Consider the following 26,632-nt stretch of genomic DNA (forward strand, 5'->3'; position numbering starts at 1 on the left):
TGGCTGTTCGCTCTAAGCAGGATCATAGCTATATTAGTGTGGCTCGGTCATCACATTGGCTTACACCACAAATGTCAGTAAATAGTTGTATAAATAAGTTAACATCTCCATATCCATTAATTTTTAGTAACCTGATATCCACTCGATCACCGAGTATAGAGTTTAGAACCTCAGCTTTTTTATTACAGACTTGGTTTAATGGTTTTTTGAGCGTGCGCAACAACTCTTGGGCAGACCAACAACTATCCAACTTTTCTGAAGCAAGCTCGACCAACCTGGTACAATGCAGCTACTCTGTTGGCCAGGGAGTAAAAACAGTAAAATGTGCCAAATTGTGGAGTTTTTCTGCTGCTGAAAAAGATATGCCACTGCTGGCAGCCTGTCTGTTCTGCAGTTCCACAACATATTTCCAATACAAATTAGCGATGAAGGTTGCCCCATCAATGTGTACTGATGTATTGGAGTGCATGACTTGCTTTAGCTGTTTTTCATCAGTATCTGTAATTGGATTTGTCGCGTCCAAGAATAGGTTACTGATCGTCAGGAATAGATTAGTAGACATTCTGGAGCCTTTGCCTTGAGCCATCTTATTTTCTGGAGACCTGTTTACCAATTACTAAGTTGTGCTTACAGCTAAACTTTCAGTAGCAGCAAGATTACAGATATCCCAATGCTGTGACCAATGTTGTGGAAGTCAGCGCTGACTAGCCACTTGCAAGTGGGTTCTGCGTAAAAGTTTTCTTACACCAATTGAGTAATAGGTATTGTGTACAACTGTAATTGTTGCAAGCAATGTGTCTGGTAAATGATGGCTCTTTGTCTACACAAGTTCTATAAGCATGAAATTATAGAACAATTAGATACAATTCACTACAATTAAGCGTAATGCTGAATTGAGTTACAAAGAATAAATACTCAAACAGTTACATTTGTTAATGTTAGAATGTTAAGATATATAGATAAATACAAAGCTATACAAAGGGAGGTTGATATTACCACGCTGTTCTTAATGAAGATTACAAATGTAATTCTCAGTCTTTGGCTTCGTCATTCATAGTCTGTATCCTAGCTCTGTGCTCTTTGTTCTCTCCCTTAACACTGGAGCACCTTTGCTTATATAGCAAGGTCTGAGTGTTAATCAACAGGCTTTTCACACAAGCTGGCTTTTAAGTTATAGGGCTAATCTGAGAATAGCTGAAAGCTTATGGTAATTAAAGCAGCTCAGCATAGTAAACCCATAACATTATAAACTTCATAGGAAATAAATAATTTATAAAGGTAATAAAACAACACACATCTGTATATATAAATGTATATACATGTATAAGAGAGTGAGGAAAACTGATACTTCTATTCTTACAAGCAAAACTCCAGCAAATAGTCCAGCAAAACTTACAGGTCATCTGACATGTAATCTTATTGTAATTTGACAAATTTGTTCTGCAAAATGCAAAATAAATCATGACTTACTAATTGTTTAGGTTTAAATGAAAAAATGTGTAAGTTAACACACTAAGCGAACACTGATAGGAACTTTCATGAAACATGTGTGTAACAACTCAATATTCGTCAGTTGAGACAAGGAAATTCGGCTTATTAATATATTATTTTGCTATTAAAACAAACGTTAAATAACAAATTGAAAAAGATTCATACAAACCAAGATGTTTTAAATATAACTAAAAGAAATAATGTGAAAGCCATAAAAAATAGAAAGAATGAAAGTGGAACGCAAGGTACCAAATGAAAATCAAAGAAACATAGTTTTAGCTGGGCAAAAGTATTTTGAGGAGCTGAAATAATTAAGTAGAGAACTAAATGTAGATCTGAAAAAAATATCAAGAATTTAAGCTATGAAACATATTATTTGGTGATGATACAATTAATACAAAATAAAAAATGTTATGAGCAAATGAAAAGCACTACAACAATGGTCAATTATTTGTTTCCAGAGAAATTTGTGGATACGGTTTGGTGGAAAGCCTCGTGTCTTATAAGGAAAAAGCAACTTGTGAGCTTTATGTACATGTATCAATGAAAACATCATTTAGCTAAAATTTTATCATTAAATGATTTTATGTTTGCGAACCATTTTACTGTTACGGATAACGCTGAACTCCCTATGGCAACACACTGATATCTCCTAATAAGGTAAACCATCAGTAAACAATTCGCCAAATTTTAAGGTCGTAGGTAAATTATTGTCAATATTGTGGGGCTGAACAAATTAGCCCTAACAAAATAAAGACAAAAAAGCATCGTGCTGCATATACATAAGTCTCAAAGTATTTTTTAGCCGGGGCTTTGTAACGTGTGAGCGCTTAGCTAAAATAATTAGCGTGTGGTTACAATGTATCAAATATGATAACGTCTTACATGTAGATAACGTCTTACACGTCTTACTGTAGATTGAAATTTCCTAACTGGGCATTTGCAACAAGTGGGCGAAATGCTAAAATAATAGATATAGCTGGACAATCAAAACGACAAATACACAAATACACAAACTTTGAGAAATACATGTATATATATATATATATATATATATATATATATATATATATATCTATATATATATAGATATATCATTCATGAGAGTTAAAACAAAGATAGTTCCATGTATAATTATTCTAGCCTTATTGACTACTGTTACAGATATTATGGTTGCCTATGCCTGTTTGTTACAGTTTACACGTAGGTTCATTAACCAATCTGAAAGAACTGAATATCAGCGACAATAAACTGGATTATGATTCACTGGTTGGTATAGAAAAGCTGGTGTCATTAGAAAAGCTCGACATGAAATTTTGTGACCTGAAGAAACTTCCATTCAGGTCAGTTTCTATCTCAACTCCGTAAACCGCATCGCTACGGTTTGATGCTGACACATGTTTGCTTACATATCAGTGAAAAGTTTTATACGATAGAGTTTGGTGGATTTGTCCAAAATGTTTCCAACGCTATAAATTCTAAAAGCCACATGTTATGAGAAACAGAATAAAATATTTTAACTTGATAACTTTGGCTTGGTTAAGTAGTGTTATTAATAGTATGGTTACCGATTGGCTGCAAGGCGATTGATTGTGAGTGTGAAGCGATCGATTGTGAGGCAAGTGCAAGAGCGGGATAGTCAACTGCTAGGCGTGTAAAGACTGGTCGTCCAAGTTGGGGACTCGGGGCAAAAGTGCACGATTATCAACTGCAATTATAGACTGGTAGGAACAAATGCATGAAGCTAAACGCATAAATCTAGAATATTTACTAGATTTTACACACATCTAGCGGTAAAACACATAGCAGATTTCTATTGTTCTTCCCACCATCATCGACAAGTATATGTGTATGCATACTCTGATCTAGGCAACAATTTCAGTAGAAAATTAGTTGTTTTTGCAGCAGGAAAGACAACTCTCTATGAACTTTATGCTGCACGTGAATCTGTTCCCATAGGCTGGTAATGCAGCTAGTACAAGGTATTTATACATTTCTCAAAGTTGGAGTGCCTGTCCGTATGTGTATCTTTCCGGCTATAGCTATAGCCAATACTGACTATTTTACCAATGCGACTAAGCGTGACGATACCCCTGTTAAGAAATATTTTTTGTAAGGTTAAGTTACTATAATGGTCTCAAGGCCAATTATTCTCATGCAGACAAATATAATGTATTGATGAGAAGAGCATCGAAATTCTAACTCCTTTTGGTCAAACAATTTACGATATCTCATTTTTTCAGTTGCGCTAGTATCAAGAGATAATATTATCGTCGTGTTCAAAGTTTTGATGGATATCTTCTGGTGGAACAGTAGCCTTTTTTAAACACACACTTTCAATTTGTTACTAATTCGGCATACTCGGAATTTTTATTTAGTTTTCTCAGTTCGTAATAATTTTATCATTCCTGAGTGATCCTTTATTGTACTCGTAGCAAAACCGACTTAATTTAGCTGCTACTTGCTAATTATTTCACAATTACTTCTAAACCCTTTTAGTTGTTTTATTTTTTGTAATTTATTAGACCTGCACTAAACCCTCTCCTCATGACTTGAAGTTTGAAAGTTACATTTGTCTTATAAAGCTTGAAAACCTTTACAGTTGTTTTTATTTTCTCTGTTGGTATATTTTAATTTCAGAAAACACTTTCCTCACTATATGTAGTTTGAATGATAAAAATGCATATGCTATCTGTTAAATACAAATCAATTTTGTCCAAAGATCTTTTTATTACCCGGGTAATACCGGGTTGTATTGCTGGTATATGCATGATTATATCATCCGTGAGAGTTAGAATCAAAGATAGTGACATGTATTACTCTGGCCTGGTTGACTACTGTTACAGATATTATGGTTGCCTATGCCTGTTTGTTACAGATTTGATTCACTGACCAGTCTGAAAGAACTGGATATCAGCTCGAATAAACTTGATTCTGATTCAATGGTTGGTATGGAAAAGCTGATGGCATTAGAAAAGCTGAGTTTGCATTCTTGTGACCTGACGAAACTCCCACTCAGGTCAGTTTCTATATCAATGATTCCCAACTGGTCATCCATGGACCCTTAGGGGTCTACAGGAGATTTTGAGGAGTCCACAGGCTGGAGCCAGTAATGGTTTTTCTAGCTAGATATTTACCGCTATTTCTGTCATAGTGGTTGGATCAATGATATAAAACCCTAAAAAGATAGACAACGGTTATCATATGGGTTGGGTTTAATGATCGAAGTCTGTTAGAACTGTGCTAGCCTGGGTTTCCGAGCTAATGCGATTCTCGCGGGGCGGTCGCGTTGTGTTGTTAGGTTTTTTGGTCTAGACTTTTATCACCTATGCGCCTCAATCGCTGGATAGTACCTGATTTCCGGTTAGTAGTACAAAACAGCACAGCCGGTAACCAGCAAACACGTAATTCTCTCTTTCCCTCTTTAATTTAAGCGATATACTAAGATCCATGGAAAATAAAAAATTTCAAATTACTTATTTTTACCGATTTTCAGATTGGTAGGAGTTTTAGTATATGCTCAAATTTAAATATAACTTATCAGAAATCGTCCAATCAACGGCCTTATTTCCGTAGTTTTTCATTAATACTATTCCACCTACAATATAAGATGGCAAAGTTTTTTGTCGTTGTCACATTGTTTGACCTGGCCAATTAGATGGGACAGCAGCAAAGCTGTGCAGTTTAGTTTTCATATTCAAAGTCTAAATGTAAAACCATATTTGGGTCATTTCACAATGGCGACCATTAATATCACTAAAAACTCCCCTGTCATACAGCCCACGACCAAAGTGATTTTGGAGAAAAGAAAGGGTACTTATGGTTAAGAAATGCAATATTAGCAGTCAAATGGCACTGCAGTGCAAAAGGATAACTGCAATGGTAGCTGTAATGGACTGGGTGTGGGTGTTATTATATACAACAAACAGCAATAATGAAAGGAAGAGATTATATGTTTATATCTCTCCCCCTGCAATAGGAGAAATACAATATTAGAAGTAAAATGCACTGATATTATAAGAATAACCAATATTATTAATACAGTACAGTAATAATAGAAAACCAATGTACAATTTTGTTTACATTTCAAAACGTAATAGCTAACAATATCAAGAAGTTGTGATGTCTATATAGATTTCTAGAAAATCTATTCAGCAAAGCAATTTAGAAAAAAATAATAACAGTAACATATTCCCCATCATCAATATTGTTAGTGTGACAATAACATTTCGATAGTCATCCAAACTTATAATTAAATATAGTAATAATCTCATAAAAAACGTTAGAAAAAAATATCATCGCCATTTCCTTTACTTTGACTGCGTTGGACATCAGCTAGAATACCAAAGTACTCAGAAGCGTCTAAAATGTCAGTTACTTTGATTTCGGCAAAAAAGAAACAATTATATTTCAGTACTTCTATGTTAATTACAGAAACCTTCGGCAATTCGACAATGCTATGGACTGGTGAAATTTGCACGCTATTTTTTGTGTGAAATGCGTACGACTTAATGGTTCTATTCTCTGTCGCTCGGCGTTTAAGTTGCCGGTCTTAATTTTGAGAAAAGAAAGGCTTGGCAAGTTTTAATAACGATTTTTGGCCAAATTAATCTGTCTATTTGTGTATAATCCGTTCAGATTGGTAAGTTTTAAGATACTGTCGACACTTTTCAAAGACTTGGTAATATAATTAAATAGGTTTATATGTGTTTTGTATCGTTATTATACTTAAATGACTCTACAGAAAAATAGTTAAATTTGTTTGTGAGATTTCGGTACAAGGGTTTGCGACGTTGTTGATGAATAATTTTCGTGAGTTGTGTGCACATGCATTTATCATCAAACTCTCAAACTTTTGCTCCGCTTGTTTGGTCATGGGATGAATGCTTGTTAATGGCAGCTGACTGATCACAATTTTGACCATATTTGGCAACTATATTTATTTGACAACAATATGAAACCAGCAGATCGTTGAAATGACTAAAAATGTTTATGAAGATAAAACCATTGACGAGTTGTGGCCTTCAATGATTCATCCATATCCACAGACAGCCAAACACGCTTTTTGAACTCTGCTCATATTTGTGTCTACATGCTTGTGCGAGTCCGTTTTATCTTTTATGGATGTTCTCAAATCGAAACAATGAAACTGACTGGGACTTTGTCAACCATTCCCCCAAAGATTGAGAATTTGGTGAAAAACAAGAAGTATTTTGGTCTATATCACTAACGAAATAAAATTTAACAGTCAAAGCAATTTCGTATAGCATTGCTTTATGTAAGTAAATAAAGAGAAACATGTCAAATCTATTGACTCTTACATGTATATTATTCTAATTTATAATGTACGCCAATTTAAAATGCATTGTTATAAACACCATATATTATGATGTTTATAAAGGGGTTCATGACTTTGAGATAAAGAGCTCAGGGGGTCCATGGCTCCAAGGTAGTTGGGAACCACTGCTCTACATGTATATAAACTCTGTAGACAGACTTGCTAGAGTTTCATGCTGACGGATGCTTGCTCTCTTATCAGTGAGATTTTTTTATGAGATTTTACGTTGAGTTTAGTAAATTTTCATGAGTTTTTTTAAGACTCTAAATTTTTAGCATGTCATTATATTTCATCTTATAACATTAAATAAAACATTAGAAAAACTTTGAAATTGGAAATATTGGCACATGATATATTTACAATTTTATGATTAACATCCATTGTCAGAATGCAAACTGCTGCCGCAAAATGATAGCTAAAACATACTAATGAACATGTATGGTAACGTAGCATAATGTGACCTGTTATGTTTACTCGTTTACAAAAATTTATTAAATTGCTTTGAATATTTAGCATACTTCATATGTTTCAGTGGTGTGTAATCGTGTTTTGAGATCTTATGTAGCCTAACAATATTTGCGGCAATGGTGAGACGGTACTAGGAGTCAAGGTGAGTGATGCTATAGCAATAGTATTAAAGCTATCAGATTAACAGTATAGGATTCACAGCTTCATTGGCTTTTCAGTGCTATTGGCATATAAGCTACAGAGGACCTCACGGACACACTCATTGTAAAGTGTTGTAACAAGGTACGTACCTGCAAATTATCTAACATGGCGTCGTAGGCAGGATACTGTGTTGTTACATTGTATCAATCGAGGGGTGTTATGATGCTGTGTTGTCTTGTTGAATGGTGGTAATATTAATTGATAACGCTTTTGTGTTTCAGAGCATTGTTCGAGAAGGTGATTAGTATTTATAGGTTTGTGTTGTCATGTTGTATTGGTAATGAGTTAGTATTTTCGTAGCAGTGCTATAGTGGTTCGTTAAGTTGTTAATTGTTAGGTGTGGTAAAAGCAGTTGTTATTATAGTTGTGTGTGCATATGGCTGCTAGACAGCTAGATGTTAGGGCCTTCCTTAAGTTGAGACTAGATAGTGGAAATGTCTCTAGTTTTTTTAAGAGTTGGCTTAGCGAGTTTGAGGCTGTGTGTGTGCCCACTTCAATGCATATGGGTAATACTGAAGATGGTGTCCCGCTCTTTGTGGGAAGAAAAAAAATAGTTAGCTTTATTGAGCGCGGTTAGAAGCAAAGGAATGGTGTTACTTAGAAACTTAAGGTTTGATATTGCAAGCCAAGCAGCTGATGCTCATCAGACTGCTTTAAATCTTTTGAGAGGTCATTATGAAAGAAAGGAGAGTATTTTTGTGAGCACAATGAATTTTGTTACGATCTCATAGGCTTTAGGAGAAGAGAGAGCGTACTTTATGAGAGTGGAAAAGTTGAGTAAAGATATTGATTTTTGGTGACGGTAATGCTGATTTGAGACAGCACTTTTGTGTAGCTGTAGCAGTGAATGGTTTGCATGAATCTAGTGCCAAGAAAGAGTTAATGCAGAGGATTGACTTAACTTAGGAGCAAATATTTAACAAATTGAAAGCTCGACATTTAGCTAGGGAATCAGAATCTATTATCAGTTGTGTTAAAAGATATATCAAGGTAGAAGTTGGCAGTGTGAGAGCAAATATTGAATCTAGTGACAGTAGTTCTGTTGCTCCTGTTTGCCGAGTTTCTAGAAAGAGTGAGAAACCTCATGGTGAGAGTTCTAGTTTTAGGCTGTCTAGGAGAGATAGTTCAGGAGTGATTGGTCTGACACCATTTCGCGTGGGTGGAGAGGTAGGCAAGGTTATAAAAGGTCCTCACCTAAAGGATAAAATTCTCCTGCTAGAAGTATTATTTTCTTTGCATGTAAAAGATATTATGTTAGGGATCGCTCAAGTGCTAGGTGCTATTTTTGGTCAAGGAAACGTCACAGTTCTTAGGATTGTCCTCGCAACAAATTTAGTGAAAGGCAAGAGTCTAGACGGGATTGTAAGACATGCAGTAGTAGTAGTAGTAGTAGTAGTAGTAGTAGTAGTAGTAGTAGTAGTAGTAGTAGTAGTAGTAGTAGTAGTAGTAGTAGTAGTAGTAGTAGTAGTAGAAGCCCACCAGGAAACAGGTAGAAGTCTAGTAGAAAAAAATTAGAGTTTTAGAAAGAGTTCACATAGAGTGAGATTCACAAAGAGCAATAAATATGGGCTATGTAGTAGTGACATTAAACAGGTTTTAAAAGTAAATGGGAAAATGTTGAGTTTACATTCCTTACACGAGCAGAAGTTTCAACGGTAACAGAAGAGACTAACAAAATACTTGGTCTGAATTTGAGTAAATCTGAACGTGGTTTATATAGAGCAAATGAATCTTGTGTATCTGTAGCTGGAGTTTGTGAAGTTTAAATCAGAAGCACTTTTAGGTCAGTCAACACTTTTGTGTATGTTTTAACAAGTTATAGGAAAAATCTTTTAGGATTACCTGAGTTACATCAGCTAAAAATTATTTACGTTAATAGCATGTGCAATGAGGATTTTGACCATATAAGGAAATTTCCTGATGTTTGTCAGGGTTTAGGCACAATTCCTGGTACTTTAAAAACCAACTTGAAGGAAAATACGGAACTTATTATTTAGTTTATTAACAGCCAGACCGATTGCGCCTGGTCTTAAAGATCAAGATGAAAGGGAATTAAACCTAATGTCATCTGATGAAGAAATTTCTTGATCTGGTGCTAGTTATGCCGGTGTAGCAAAGAACAATGGGAAAGTTCAGAAAGTCTCTATATTGAATGAAGTTAATGAGTTTTAGACGAAATAGAAGGCAACAACTTTTTGGATGAGAATAAATTTGAGGAGGAAAAAAAATACATAAGCTTAAGGAAATAGAGGTTACAGCACAGGTTTTAGGAGCAGATTAGAGAGTTAGAGAAGAAGGACATTAAGTTGAGTAACTAGTGTGAGAGCTCTGTCGCCCTCCAAGGTATCTTAGTTGAAATGGCCAAGGTGAAGGCCCGCTTGCTAGCTAGATTTGCGAAGGCTAGGCCGATGTGAACAGCATTATTGCCGGCGCCCGTGCTTAAGCATAAAAGGTTGCTTGACTTAGCTCTTATAATCCAAGCCTTGAGAGAATTCCAGGGAGGAAAGATTGAGTACGGAGAAAGCCAGGATGGAACTGTATTTGTTGCTAAAAGCTCCCTGGAGGAGTCTTTTGAGACCCCAGGTTTGTATAAAAGCAGCAAGCCTGTCAGTACGACAGACGCTTGCACTGATCAAAAGGAGTCCAAGACCTTTGACCTAGCTGCAGAGAAAGAGTCCTTAAGAAGCAAAGAATATGATAAAGTAATTGGAATAACAGGTAAATTGTGGTTTAAATATTTGGAAATTTTAAAATTCTTCAAGATTAAAATTTCATATTTTTAAAATTTTTAAACTTTTGAAGTTTTTAACTTGATTGGTAATGATAGTATACATTATAAAATTAGGATCTTCTGAGGTGGCATTTTCGCAGGATAGGGGCGTGGTGTGTAATCGTGTTTTGAGGCCTTATGTAGCCTAACGATGTCTACGGCAATGGTGAGACGTTACTAGGAGTCAAGGTGAGTGATGCTATCACAATGGTGTTAAGCTATCCGAATAACAGTATAGGATTCACGGCTTTATTGGCTTTTTGGTGCCATTGGCACATAAGCTACACAGAGCCTCATGGACGAACTCTTTCTAAGGTGTTGTACCAAGGTATGTACCTACACATTATTTAACATTAAGTTGGCCTTAAGTTGAAAAATAATCACGCAACACAGACTTGTTTTTGCCTTGGTCTTTTTCTTGAAATTTTTACTAAACTACAATAACTGAAGGTTTACACCAATATTTAAATGTTACACTTGGCTGACATTTTTTTAATTTTTTAAAACACTTGTTGCATTTGGTATCGGGTAGACTACATAACTATAACATCGTAGCACTTCATTCTTAATTCACTTTAGGTCCAAAATGCATGCATTAAAACCATACCCAATGTTAACCGTTTAACCCTGGCAATCCTTGTCAATCTCAGTACCCTTGGTCAATTTGTCTAACAATATACATGTACATATACTATTTTCTCATTTTCATCTAATGTTCATAACTAAATTATCGATGTATATATATGAGTATACATAAATATATATATATAAATATATATATATATATATCTGCATTATATATATGCATTATATGCATTATATATATATATATATATTTATTATAAACATATATATATAAATATATATATATCTGCATAAATATATATATATTTTTTTTATATATTCATGCAGACAAATGATAGTTACACGTATTAATCTGGCCTCATTCACTACTGTTACATATATCATGGTTGCCTATCACTGTTTTTTACAGATTTGAGTCACTGACCAATCTGAAAGAACTGGATATCGGCTCCAGTAAACTGGATTCAGATTCACCTGTTGGCATGAATAAGCTGATGTCATTAAAAAAGCTGAATTTGCATGATTGTGGCCTGCCAAAATTTCCATTCAGGTCAGTTTTATATGAACTCTGTAGACCAACTTGCTAGGGTTCCATGCTGAGGGAAGTTTGCTCCTTATTGGTGAAACTTTTTATGAGATTTTACATAAAGTTTACAGAATTTTATCTAATTTTTTTCAAATTATTTACCAACTTTGAAATATCTATTAAATATATAGTATATAATTGCCATTTCAAGGCATATATATTATCCCTGGCATTAAGCAGGGCTGAATAAACTATCTAAATATAGGCTACTCTCTGCAATATTCATTTACCTTATACTACTTTATTCTGTTCATACTTACTTGAATGGAAGTTTCGTCAGGTCGCTATACCAAAAGTTGAGCTTTTCTAGTGGCATCAGTCGTTCAATGCCAATAAGACAATCAAAATTTATGGCTTGCAGTTAACCAATGAATATCTGACAAGAAATTCTTAAAATCCTCTCATGAATGAGAGGCTTTTAAGATTTCGTCTATAATGGATGATACAGTGCTGGACAAAAGTTTGGACTCATCCTTACATTTCTCAAGGGCCTTACATGCATTTCTTCAAATTGTCATATACAGATCAATTTAAATTCTATCAGGGCCATTTTTTGTTGAAAATGATGCTGAACTCTTATTGATTACATGATACAAATTAAATATTAATACAAATATTACATAATATGATTAAAGTACTAAAAGATTAAATGACTATTTTATTAAATTTTTTGCAAAAATTGGCTGTATTAAACACCCCATAAAGCCGAAATCCATTTGTGATGAGATTTTTTTTTTTATCTTTCATGGAATTTGAGGAATTTCTGGCATTTTAGCAAAGAATGTGCATTAGACAAAGCCTTCCATAACATATAAAAGTTGCATCAAACAGTGGATTTTTTATACACTAATTTTCCGTTTCTTTATACACTACATGCACACATCATGCCCGCCATGCTTTCTGAAAATAAGCAAGGAGTAATTTTGCCCATAAACACAAAATATGTTCGCCAAAAAGATAGCCCAAAAAGTTGGATGAAGTGAGAAAGGTGTAAGATCAACTGTGAAGCGTTGGAATTAGACCAAAAGCCGTAAGCGCGTTCCAGATCTGGAAGACCTTGAAAATCATCTGAGCGCTTGCCAAGCTGTTTCTTGCTGATCGTCCTAAAACCAGCCAAGAATTGGCTAAGAACTGGAAGGAACGTACAAGTGGTAATGTTGACTCTAGAACAGTTAGAAAGAGACTTTCGGCCAGGTAATTTAAGGGATGCAAAGCAAAGAGCAAACCTCTGCTGACACAAAACCATCAAAAAAGAGTTTGGAGTCGGCACCTAGTTGCACCTGTTCTGAACACATACTGACTGGAAGAGAGTTTTGTTTTCTGTTGAATCAACTTTCACTGCACAGAACCATGCAGGTAACAATTTTGTGGAAGACCAGGAGAAGAGTACCGACCAGATTGTATCCTCCAAACAGTCAAGCGCCTAACTTCGGCGATGGTTTAGGGTTGCATGAGTGCATCAGGAGTAGGACAATTAAAAGTTTGTGATGGTTTGATAAATGGAGCAAAATACACTTGAGTGTTGAAAGATGCTAACATGCACTTGAGAAATCTTTATCGACAGAGAATTGTGGTCGTTCCAAGATGACAACGCGATCTGCCACCGAGTAAAAAAAGTCAAAGAATGAATGGAAAACAACAGAGTGTGATCCATCAACTGGCCTGCGCAGAGTCCAAATTTAAACCCCATAGATAATCTATGACAGATGATTGGGACAATTATCAGCAAACAAAAGCGCTCAAGTAAAAGGGAGCTGATAGAAAAGATAGTGAGAGGCTGGGCCCATGTCATCACTGTAGAAGAATTGGACAAACTTGTTAGAAGCATGCCAAAACGATGTCAAATGGTTATCAAAGCCAAGGGCAGTGCTATTAAATACTAAAATGCTTCAAACAACTCCAGAAACTTTTTTCAGGGCCACCAATCTATAAGAGAGTTAATTTTTAACCTTATCTTTGTCACATACAAAGTTTTTGATCAAGATTAATGTTGCAAAACATAAGTCATAGTAGACGTTTTTCGTTGATGACATATATGCTTGCGGAAATCTTTCCTGATCACCTTTGATATGTTTATAATAAAATATAAACCTATTTCATTGCATAGCCATTATTTTTCTGAACAGTTTGATATTTAATTTGCCATGGTTTGAACCAAAATTAAAGCCAATAACCTCTAACACATTTTCAATATCGTCAATAATGCATGGTGAGTACAAACTTTTGTCCAGCACTGTACATTTCTCTGAGTTGGTCGTCGTTGTGTATGTACAGCTAAAGCTATTTTATTTCTCCGGGATAAAGAATCTGTATTGCAGATGATTCGATCTCGGGCCATCCGGTTAATCAGTCCGAACCCTTACAAAATCAGCCACACAAGCTTGATGGATTCATTAAGCGATTTATGTCACTATATAGGAGCAAATAGTCTACTGCTTTCCGATACGATGCAGAATTATGGCCTAATGTCATGGAGAAGCGGTAGCTCTTATTAGTAAGCTAACTCAAAGTATCCATTGGCATTGTGTCAGGGTAATAGCGAGTGGCATGCAACTGTCATTATCTCTCATTGTTTAAGACTGATTGTCAAAGTTAATTTTTAACACCCAGGCAACGCTGGGTAGCGCAGATAGTATACATGTATATATATATATATATATATATATATACATGTATACATACATGTATATACATGTATACATACATGTATATACATATATACATAAATGCATATATACATATATATATATTTATATATATATAAATATATATATATATATATAAATATATATATAATGAATACGATATGATACATAGGTGTATATATAAAAATATATACATGTATATATATATATATATATATATATTTCTCAAAGTTGGTCGTACGCATATTTGTCGTTTTGATTGTCCAGCTATTGCTAGTCTTTTAGCATCGCGCCCACACGGTACCGTGCCCCTGTCTGTCTACTATATAAATGGCAAAATGTGTGTGTATGTGTGTGCATGCTTGTGTGCGTGCGTGTGTGCGTGTGTGTATGTGTGTGCGCATGTGCGCATGTGTGCGTTTGTGTGTGTGTGCGTGTGTCTGTGTTGGTCCACCTAATAGAGCGGTCTTTTCTTCTTTCGTCGTCGTACGAATTTCAGCCGTAAAAGAGAACTGAACCAATATGATATGAGTAGTAAATAAATAATAGAGCGGTCTTTTATTCCATTTGGTCGTGCAAAGCCAACTGAATTAGTACGAGTAGTAAATACCATACTTTCAGACTATTAGCCGCTACTTTTTTGATAATTTGAGCCAAGCTGCTTATATAAGGGTGCAGCTATTCTGTGGTTTTTCTTTCACCGCTAAGGCGCATTAACTGGAGTCTCTGATTAGTGCACCTCTAGTGGTGAAAGAAACAATCAAAACAAAGCCTAACGGTAATGTTCCGTTAGGCATTAGGTTAAAAAGTGTAGGCTAATACTGAACAGTGCACAACAGCACTGTTCCGTTTTAAACAGCAACGTTGCTGCCACGTTAAAAAGCACTGTCATGAGTTCTGTGGCTGACACAAAGATCCCTAAATAGCTATAAAAATGTACTACTTATCAAATAAATTAATGAATAGTAATTTACATGTAATTGATATTTACTGCCATTGTGTACCGGGAAGGTCACATGAACATTTATCCCTTGCGGTCACTAAAAAAAACGCTGTTCTCACCTGCTAAATTTCTACATCAACAAGGTAAGTGCTTGTTATTCAGTGTTGAATTGTCTATGAATTACCACACCTCCCCTACATAACCCTTTTATTACTGTTCATGGACAAATTTAGCTATCGGCTTACTGCCAGCCATTTTGCCGATATTGCTTCACGATATGCATACAATAATTTTTCAATTTCAAACTCCATCTACAACGTTTGTTTTGATTATATATTTCACTTTGCCAACATTTTAACAAACAGTACTATGCAAAAAATTCATTGAATCTATACTTTGTGCATTGATAAAGTAATGTGAAGATATGAAGCTAAAATGATCCTCTTATTAGTTCCTTATTCTTTCCAAACCATTACTTTTAACACCATCCGAGTCAGTGCTGCTATTCATACTTTGATTAATTGCGTAATCTCCAAAATCTGAGTTGGCTATAATGTCATAAACATAAGTAGTTTTTTTTCTTACTCGAAGGCGTTTACAGAACATACACAAAATATTTTCGTATTGAAGTTGGAAATTCCCGAACAAAGAGTTGAAATTAGACTTTAGGCTAATTTGATAGAAAATCTTAGGACAACACTGTCACTACCATAAAATTCCCAAAAATCATTAGTTATGTGATCAACGAATAGTAAAATTCATTTACTAGGAATCGCTAGGAACAGCGCAAAAATGTGTCTACGGCGGTCGACCATAGAAAACGCATAAATGAGTCTACTTCAGTGAAAGGGTTTAAAACGTTGGATTTGCTACTGTTTGTCATAGTAAACATGTTCATTTCTTTCTACAGCGGAGTTAGTTTTACTTTTTTTTTGCTACAAGTACTACAGCTACTACAGAACTTGCACAGTACTGCTACTGCGTTTTACCTACTTAATTTCTTTTTCAAAATGGTAAGTACTTCTCATTCAATGTTTTATTGTCTATGAACTGCCGCACCACTACTATTTAAAAAACATTAGAGTTGCCACTGTTCGTGATAGTCAACATGTTCATTTCCTTCAGCAGCTCAGTTACCTTTTTGTACCAGCTTCGAGTAGGCCTACTGTACATGTAACTTACTACTACAGAACTTGTATGGTTGCTCCGAGCATTGCGAAAGGCGATGGTGAGAAGAAAGAGAGGGGCTGGTATCAACTTACTGTGACCCTACTTCAGCCATAACCAGCTCGTCGTCGCCTGCTCAAAAGCAGGCACAAGCTGAAAACTGTTTGTTCATACACCCGACAAGAAAACATAAAATATTGTCTGTCCGCAAGTGTTGCGTTGAACTAACATTGTGTTATTGTTATGTCATGCTTTCATTGAAGAAACATTATGTTATTGTTATGTCATGTTATGTTCTTCATGTTCAGATATACATACCTAGATATTATCCACGTTCAGCATTTTCTAACATATTTTTCAGTATATACATGTATATATTTTCATGCATGTGTTTTCCTTATTGTATCTCATCAAAAGGCTATCATGTTGGCGTTATATTTTATTATTGTAAGGTGCTAATGCAGTATCTCCCTTGACATCATACTGTCTGTGCTTTTATACATATAAATACATTGACACAACAAAATTACTGTTTGTATATACCATGTCAAAACACAGACTATAGAAAAAGGACTGGTGAGCCATGATTAATGTTTTAAGCATGTAGAAGTCTCTATTCAATAAATGCTAGCGATAGCAAAATGTTTTGTAGAATTTCTTAAAAGATGCAAGTTTTTTCAATCCTGCCAGTTTGAGGAACTTCATTTTGCTTAGCAATGTCAATTTCATTATCAGTTCTCTGTACACAATTAGGGCAACTATGATTTGAGTGGTTTGATAGTGATGCATTGTAGACTAGCTTTAAAACATATTGCAGATTTCCATTGTTTTCCCAAAATTATTGACACGTATGACTGCCAATGTGTATGCATAGTCTGATCAGGGCAAAAAATTTCAGTAGACTCCATTTTTGGAGTTGTTTTACAGTATGAAAAAAAACTCTCAATAAACCTCTTGCTGCGCATGAATCTTTTCGCGTGGACGGGTAATGCAGCTAGCGGTTCGAGTTTGGGGTCGCGGCTTCACTGGAGGATATACGTGGAACTTTTTTGCTCCAAGTGCTGTGAGAGTCTCCAGACATGATGCTCAGGATGAATGAGTTGGTGAGTGCGAGGCGAGTGATTGCAAAGTGATTGAGTGCTAGGCAATTGATTGTGAGGTGATTGATTGCGAGGCGAGTACAAGGCGATTGATTGTGAGGCGAGTTCGAGCCGATTGGTTGCGAGGCGATAGATTGTGAGGCAAGTGCAAGAGCGCGATAGTCAACTGCTCAGTGAGCAAAGACTGGTCGACCGAGTCGGAGACTCATCAACTGCAATTATAGACTGGTATTAACGAATGAATGAAGCTAGATGCATGAATCGAGAATATTTGCTAGATTTTACACGCAACGAGCTGCAAAACACATTGCAGATTTCCATTGTTCTTTTCAACATGATCAACATGTATATGTGTATGCATACTCTGATCAGGGCAACAATTTCAGTAGAAAATTAATTGTTTCACAGCAGGAAAGACAACTCTCAATAAAGCTTATGCTGCACGTAAATCTGTTCCCGCAGGCTGGTAATGCAGATAGTACAGTGTATTTAAACATTTCTCAAAGTTGGTGTGCCTGTCTGTATGTGTGTCTTTCCGGCTATAGCCCAAGCTGATTATTTTACCAATGCGACTAAGCGTGATGATACCCCTGCTAAGAAATATTTCTTTGTAAGGTTCCATTACTATATTTGGTCTCAAGGCCAATTATTCTCATACAGACAAATAAACTGCATTCATGAGAAGAGCATCGAAATTTTAATTCCGTTTGGTCAGACAAATTACCATATCTCATTTTTACACTTGCACTAGTATCAAGAGATAAAAGTATTGTCATGTTCAAAGTTTTGATGGATATCTTCTGGTGGAAGAGTAATCTTTTTTTAACACACACTTTCTATTTGTTACTAATTCAGCATATTCAGGATTTTCATTTAGTTTTCTTAGTTCGTAATATTTTTATCATTACTGAGTGATCTTTCATTGTACTCATAGCAAAACTGACTTAATTTAGCTACTACTTGCTAATTATTTCACAATTACATCTAAACCATTTTAGTTGTTTTAATTTTTGTAATTTATTGGACCTACACTAAACACTTTCCTCATGACATAAAGTTTGGAAGTTACAGTTGTCTTACAAAGTTCGAAAACCTTTACAGTCGTTTTTATTTTCTCTAATAGTATATTTCAATTTCAGAAAACACTTTCTTCACCATATGTAGTTTGCATGATAAAATGGCATATGTTATTGTATGTTTAACACAAATAAATTTTGTCCACGGAGCTTTTTATTACTCGGTTAACGCCGGGTTGTACCGCTGGTATATGCATGAATATATTATCCACGAGGGGTAGAATCAAAGATAGTAACATGTATTACTTCGGCCTGGTTGACTACTGTTACAGATATTATGGTTGCCTATGCCTGTTTGTTACAGATTTGATTCACTGACTAATCTGAAAGAACTGGATATCAGCATGAATAAACTGGATTCTGATTCACTTGTTGGAATGGGGAAGCTGATGTCATTAGAAAAGCTTTATATGTGTTCTTGTGACCTGATGAAGCTTTCATTTAGGTCAGTGTCTATATAAACTCTTTAGACCGACTTGCTAGAGTTCCATGCTGACGGATGTTTGCTCCCTTATCAGTGAAACTTTTTAATGAGATTTTACGTGGAGTTTAGTAAGTTTTGCTAAACTTTTTAAAACTTTAATTTTTAGCACGTCATTATATATTGTGTTATCTATTTAAAACATAGAAGAAAAATTAAAATGGGATATATCGGCACATGATATATGAATAATTTTTTGATATATTGTGGTGACGTGAACTTCTGCTGCAAAATGATGACATCGTAGCCATAAGATACTAATGAACACGTATGGTGAGGCAGCATGATGTGACATCTTATGATTACTCATTGAAAAGAACACATTAAACTGCTTTGGCTTTTTACGCATGTCATATCTCTCAGTTTGTATCTTTTCAGTCATATTGTAATAACGAATACAACTCCACAGATTGTTGCTTTTGGCTTTTCTTTTTTTCTTTTTGAAAATTTACGCAACTACAATAGCTTAAGACTTAAGTAAATCTTTACTGGTTCAAAATGCCTAAAATTTATCAAATGCTAATTTGGAACGGGGTATGTTAGTAGGACCATTTGTGTATGGTATGAGATAGACTACATAGCTATTGTAGTATTTCCTTTCTAAACCACTTTAATTAAAAAAGACATCTATTAGTTGATATGGAGGTATTAAAATCGTATCCATTATTAACTGTTTAACTCTGGCCATCCTTATCAGCATCAGTAACCTTGGTCTATTTTGTCTACCAACAGGAGTTTGTAAAAATTTGAATAAATGTATTTAAAAATGTTCATAAGTCATTGATTATTGGTGAAGCACTTGTGACAAAGCCAAAAATGAACAACAAATGTTCTCCAATTAAAATCTAAAAAATTCATAAAATTTTTAAAACCTTTAAAAAAATTTTTCCAGTAGCATCATATTTATTTAGGGCTTGCTCATAATTGTTTTGTCTATAATGACCTGCAAAATTATAGTTAGTATCATTTAATTCTTTATCTGCATCACAATAATTGATCACATACCAACAAACGAGCGGTATTAATTTTTTCGTGACATCCCAGTAAACTGTTTTTTTTATCAAACTAAGTTGATTATGATATTTGATGAAAACAATTTGTAATAGGTAAAGTAAGTAAAATTTTTGGGCTAATATGGTGTGCAACAAATAATTTGATTGGTTTATGGTGTTGCTCTGAAACAGGCCTTTGAAACACTGCTATGTAGATGCAGGTAAATTGTTCATCAGGGTCTCTGAGACACCCTATGCAATGCAAAAATACTGGAAATTAGGATTCTAAATGTAAGGTTGAAAGCAGTTTAATCCAAATAACATTGTATCAACATACATCTGCCGCAGTCAATAAATATATCGATATTTATGGAATGATATTTAAATTTTATGTTTTACCAATTTACTGATCAAAAACTTGCAACTTTATTTGTGACTAGTTAAGTCCATCACATTGGATACATTGATAATATGTATTTGATAGAATGTGACTAATAGAGTTTTACTAACAACAGTGATTATCTTAAACTGGGAAGTGATATTTTAATTTTCTTAATAAAACGCATTCAGCTGTCGATAATAGGATTATATCACATCTACATGTATCATCTTTTCTATCATATGAATAACATCTACTATTCCATCATCTTGTTTATCCGTAAATCCAAAGCTATGCTGAAAGTGTTAAGAAAAAATATTGCCATGCACGGGAGTGGAACCAGGAGCATCAGGTCCCAAACCAACTGCACTACCATTGTATCATTTAGTCACATTGTCGTCTCATGAGTTACTTTAGCATGCACCAATTATTCACGGAAAATTCTTAAAGTGCACATGACTGGCTGGTTTACTAGTTAGTATAATAGTCCATATTTAGATAATAAATGTAAATAATGATTTAAATTTGATTAAACAAAGGTTATAATGTAATACACAAAATAATAAATCTAAATTATTAAATTATTGTTAGTCATTATATTGAAAACATACTTTTCTAAATCAAGTGGGTGTAAAAATTATCATGTAGAAGAAGGGTAATAATATTCATATTTATGTTGCTATAGTAAAGTTAATTAGTCTTCTTTTTAAGGTTTGCTTAATTATAGATGCATTTGTGGATGGAAATTAAACGTGTATAACATAATTTTTTTCTAACAGCCATGAATGCACATTAACTCACTTATTGCTGTTAGTCAAGCACATACTGGGTAGTAGAGTAAATAAAAACTATATTTGAAAGGAAAAGTTATCACCAGCTTTAGTAATCTTTACATTGCAAATTATTAACTCTTCCACTACGGCAATTAAATCTTAACGAAAAAATATTCTGCCCGAATTAATAAAACGAACTTTTCGAAAAACCGATATACCGCTAGTATTTTAGCAATATCTCGAGAATAAAAACAGATAATGTTTTACTGTAAAATACATATTAAATGCATATGTAAAATGGTTATTCAGAACAAATTTTCCTACAAGATATGTATAAAATGACTTCCACTCTTGTGCAATATCTTGCATTTTATTTGCGATGGATGAACGCAATGTGTTTTTACTTGCTATGACGATGACGATCTGGTTTGGCCGTTTTGAATAATAAATAGAAATGAAATAGTTGAACCAAAAAATTTTCTTTTAGGTGCAGGTAATTGGCAACACGGTCGTTTCACTGGAGACAATGTTTAATTGTTTTAGCAAATGTGTAGCCTTAGTAATGAAAAGAAAAGTGAAACCCTGTTGATAAGCCGATAGAACGTTTTACGGTTAGTACTTTTATCCCCCCGGAATGTTGATAATAATTAGCCAAAAAATTTTTTATTGATAGCAAGTGCTTGGCAACAAAGTTTTTTTACTGGAGACAAAACCTGATCAGCCTAGCTAATGCATAGGCGTAGTGATTAAAAGAAAAGTAAAACAATTTTGAAAAGCCGATATATCGGCTTACGGTCTGTACTTGAATTACCACAAAATCCGATATATCGGCTTGCGATAGCAAAAGAGTTAACGGAAATGCACTCCTACAGAAAAGTGTATTGACTGTGAAGATCGTCTGTGTTCATACATGCCCTCATCAGTATTGCGCTATTTAAATAAATGTAAAGACAGTTAATGCTAACGAAACCAATTCATAAGGATCACTAAAGCAATCATCTGTATGTTATATTTTGCCAATAAAGTGTGTCAATTATTTTTTTGAAAACGGTGATTAGAATAATTTTGAATTATGGCTGCCAGTCTAATAATTATAAGTTGAATAAGAGGTTTGAAGTTCAACAAAAAATATTTTTCCCTGCTGTTTCACGACCGACTATTGATATAAAAATTTTCACATAAAATAAAAAGTTTGTCTGGATGGCATAATCTGGTGATTATTATTATCATGCTAAAAATTTCCATGTGATACAGCCCATGACAAAATGTGATAATGGAAAAAAAGAAAGGATACTTCCGGTTGGGAAATGTAATATTAACAGTCAAATGGCACTGCAGTGCAATAGGAGAGCTGCAATGGTAGCTGTAATGTACTGGGTGTTATTACGCACAACAAACAACAATAATTAAAGGAAAATGCTACATGTTTATATCTCTCCCCTGCAATAAAAGAAATGCAATACTAGAGTTGAATTAGCAAGCTTATAGCAGGAGGATAAAATTATCAGTTGGCTTGCAAAAAAAATTTGATTTTAGCCTAATTTCAGCATATATTATCGTCAATAAAGTGAAAGCACGTTGACCATTAGTGCGAAAACATAGTTCTGAGAAAACTGGTGTTAAAGTTTGAGAAACGAAAACAAATGCACAATTCTTTTTACATTTTAAGACGTCATATCAACCAATATCAAGAAGATGTGATATTTATCTAGATTTTACGGTTTATATCCAAAAAAATATGTTGAATTTAAAAATCTAAACAGATTTTTGCTGGCTGTCATAGAAATAGATGCGTATCTATAAGAAAAGGTATTACTTAATTTTGCAAATATTAAAAACGGCTTGGCAGAACTGCGACATTGGGCACAATCGTAATATCATCAACAAAATTTTTAGAAAAATAATAACCATAGCAAATTGCACACCATTGGTCACTATATACTTTAATCTTGTAAATTTGAATGATCGTGAGTTATATTTAAATTATAAGAAAAGCTGCTTAACCTCAATTTGAGAACGTTTTAAAATAAAATTTTCATCTTTTGGCAGGGATCGACAACGAAAAAACAGAAAGCTACTTTTAGACAATATACCATTGAGACCTTGATGACAAACAAAACATTTATTTTATTTTTTTCAACAAATTTTCATTATACTGAACAGTTTAAGATACAATAAAATGCTGATATTATGAAAATAAAAAGGTTTTTGGTGAAATTCTGTTCAATAATAATTTCATAGATGTTCAATAGTAGGTTCAAAAATCTGGTGATTCTAACGATAAAAATCTGTAATTCTGTAATTAACGTAAAAGTACTGAAAAGTAATCGTTTATTTTTTTTCCGATTTCAAAGTAACTGACATTTTAGACACTCATGAGTACTTTGGTATTCTAACTGATGTCCAACGCAGTGTAAGTAAAGGAAATGACAATGATGTTTTTTCTAACAATTCTCATGAGATTAGTACAATATTTAATTATAAGAATAATTATTCAATTTTATAAGGTTTAATTATAAGAATAAGCATTCGAACTTGCAAGATCGAAGTATATTATGTTATTATTATGTTATTGTTTTTTCTAAATGCTTTTGTTAAATAGATTTTCTAAAAATCTATATAAACACAGTATCACAAATTCCTGATGCTGTTAGCTATGACGTTTTGAACTGTAAACAAAATTGTGCATTGGTTTTCTATTATTACTGTATTACTATATTATTAGTATTTGTTATTCTAATAATATCAGTGCATTTTACTTCTTATATTGAATTTATCTTATTGCAAGGGAGAAATATAAATATATAATCTTTTCCTTTCATTATTGCTGTTTCTTGTACATAATAACACCCAGAACATTACAGCTACCATTGCAGTTATCCGATTGCACTGCAGTGCCATTTGACTGCTAATATTGCATTTCTCAACCATCAGTACCATTTTTTTGTTCCAATATCACTTTGGTCGTGGGCTGTATGACAAGGGAATTTTTAGTTAATAAAATTCCCAAACTTCAACAAGTGAGCATAACCATATTTGAGAACTTTATTCTGTTGCATATATACTTCAATTTCCTGCTAAATAATATTTTATCAGTCGTCAGTTGTAGGGACCAATTTCTCAAAGAAGTATGAAAAAGGTCTAATCAATGATTAGTTGTGGCTGGATTCAAGCTGAGATATTTTTTAAGTTTTCAGTTAAGTCATACTTGAATATGTGATAAACAGTAATACTTAGGTGATGAGATGTAATAAACAATTTTATATGACAGCTGTATTAATAAATGCTTTGTGACTGTGAAATGCATTTTGAATCAGATGTTTGGGCTGCTCTTTAATTTATAAACCTTCCTTTTTCAAAAATATGTTTTGAGGCTGCGCCATGAGTTTTTGTTTGTGTGAAACAAAAAATTTATTTTTCAGTAAAACCTGCTCTTTGATCCCTCAAATCACTAGCATAATATACTATTAAACATTTAATTGGTTCAAGTGAAGCTAATTGAAAACAAATGCCGACAACCCTATCATTTTCACAAAACATGCAGTAAAATACTTTTCCGGTAATACATTATCTTTTAATTAAGTAGCGTAATTGTTACAACTAATGAAAACATTCACGATATTGCGTCTGATTAAATTTCCATAACAATTTACAACATTTACTAACTTTTGATGCATTATTAGAGTAATAAAACTTTGTCATATTAGCTTTCATGGACAATTTCTCTTGTTTTTTTTATGAATCGACTGACTTCATAGCTTGTTGAGTAATATTGATAAAGTAGTTCATCTAGGTGATGAAATCATGTAATTGTGTTATTTTTTACTTACATACTGCTCATAATTAGTTTTAATATTGTTAAAACTGCACATTCAGAAGTTAATATTTTGTGTTTCAACTGACAATTTAATTTGATTATTGTAGAAAGATCTAAAATGAGTATGAACTGACGAGACCGCTCACAACTGCTGACATTCAGTGTGAGAATAAAATAACAGCAGCATGATAATTCACTGACAATTTTAGAAATTTACAAAATATGTTATAATCTGCAGATTTAGGTTTTAATCTGTGTGATTAAAAATTTTAATGGGAGGTATAACCACATTTGATAAATAAGTCATGTTATGTTTCAGATGTACTTCACAGAACAATATTTCAGAGTTGAATATAAGTTGCAATAAACTGTATCATTTTACACACTGACAAGTTGGTGTCACCTAAAGCTATAAACAAACATAAAATACTTTATTCTTATTGAATAATGCGAGCAATATGGTGGATATTTACGACTGTTTGTTACGGAATCGATCCTTTCACCAATCTAAGAAAGTAGAATGTCAGATCGTTACATGTATTACTTTTGCCTGATTGGCTATTGTTACAGATATTATGGTAGCCTATGTATATTGGTTACAGCTTTGATTCACTGACCAATCTGAAAGAACTGGATTTAAACTTGAATAAACTGGATTCTGATTCACTTGTCGGTATAGAAAAGCTCGTGTCACTGGAGAAGCTCAAGTTGGGGTCTTGTGACCTGAAAAAACTTCCATTTAGGTCAGTATCTATATACACTCAATCGAACACCTTAGCAAGGTTCTATTATTCAATTTTTTGAGACACTGTTTAATGAACATAAAATGGACTTAGTAAGAAATTAGAGTTAACTACTTTTGTGCTATTTTTCTATTGCCCTAATGATAATAGTACAAATACAAGTAATAATGTTATAATTTCTAAATGAAACTTCTGACACTTCACAAATACTTTAATTACTCACAAGCTGTTTATCTTCATCTAACATTCACTTGAGCCAAACTAGTTAATTTCAATAAATTTTTATTTCTTGTGTCGGCATATGGTTGTGTGTACCTTTAGCGTGCAGGTAACAGTGATTAATTCATTAAAGTTAGGTATCTCAATCACAATCATTTTCAAGTTTTCAATAACATTTGTTTACCTTTGTTGAAATGAGATTATGTATGTAACTCGAATTCACTGAAAATGCTTCATTCTAGGTTGTACTACTGTCTGCTGGTGTTATATGATTGACAGTAAGATTATTCATAGATGCGTAATAACAACCTTAGCAACAGAGTGTTATCAATGGTAAAGGCTTGTTTCCTCTCATGTAAACATTTATTCTAGGTGACCTGGCTATTTATCAGTCACGGATTTTTTTAAGCAAAATTGTAGAATAAATGAATGACATAGAGAATCATTTTCACTGAAGGCCTTGCTAATGAATATAGATACTACTTCAAATAAAAAGGAAATTTAATGAGGTCAGCAATGATATTTTTTAAAACATTAGCATTTCACATCTATTTTTAATAGAGATGGTACCATGATAGGTTATTACATTCTCAGGCTACACCAAAAATGTTCTATCATACAGTTCTTAGATGCAGAGTCTCGCATATATTGTTATTTAGGCTGATTTATTTGTTGTAAAAATAAGTTGCTGGAGCTCTCTGTTGCAGACTTTCATCGTTGATCAAGCTGAGAGACTTAGCCTTATGGGGCAATCCTTTAAATCCTGAGACTCTTGATGAAATAGTCAAGCTTGATTCACTGGAGTATCTTAACTTGCGTTTCTGCCAGCTGGCTAAATTACCAAGCGGGTCAGTCTAA

At 33.9% G+C, this 26,632-nt stretch overlaps 1 protein-coding gene across 1 annotated transcript; it reads left to right on the forward strand.

Moving 5' to 3' along the window:
- The first annotated feature begins 1,718 nt into the window (after window positions 1-1,718).
- On the forward strand, window positions 1,719-26,632 carry LOC137398076 (leucine-rich repeat protein lrrA-like). Its single transcript, XM_068084180.1, has 10 exons — window positions 1,719-1,780; window positions 2,688-2,834; window positions 4,370-4,510; window positions 8,479-8,585; window positions 9,980-10,216; window positions 10,584-10,596; window positions 11,263-11,403; window positions 18,675-18,815; window positions 25,415-25,555; window positions 26,482-26,632. Exons 1-10 carry the CDS (start codon window positions 1,719-1,721, stop codon window positions 26,630-26,632), a joined length of 1,281 nt encoding a protein of 426 aa, XP_067940281.1.

Source organism: Watersipora subatra, chromosome 6, assembly GCF_963576615.1.
Source record: "Watersipora subatra chromosome 6, tzWatSuba1.1, whole genome shotgun sequence".
In the NCBI taxonomy this organism is placed as follows: domain Eukaryota; kingdom Metazoa; phylum Bryozoa; class Gymnolaemata; order Cheilostomatida; family Watersiporidae; genus Watersipora; species Watersipora subatra.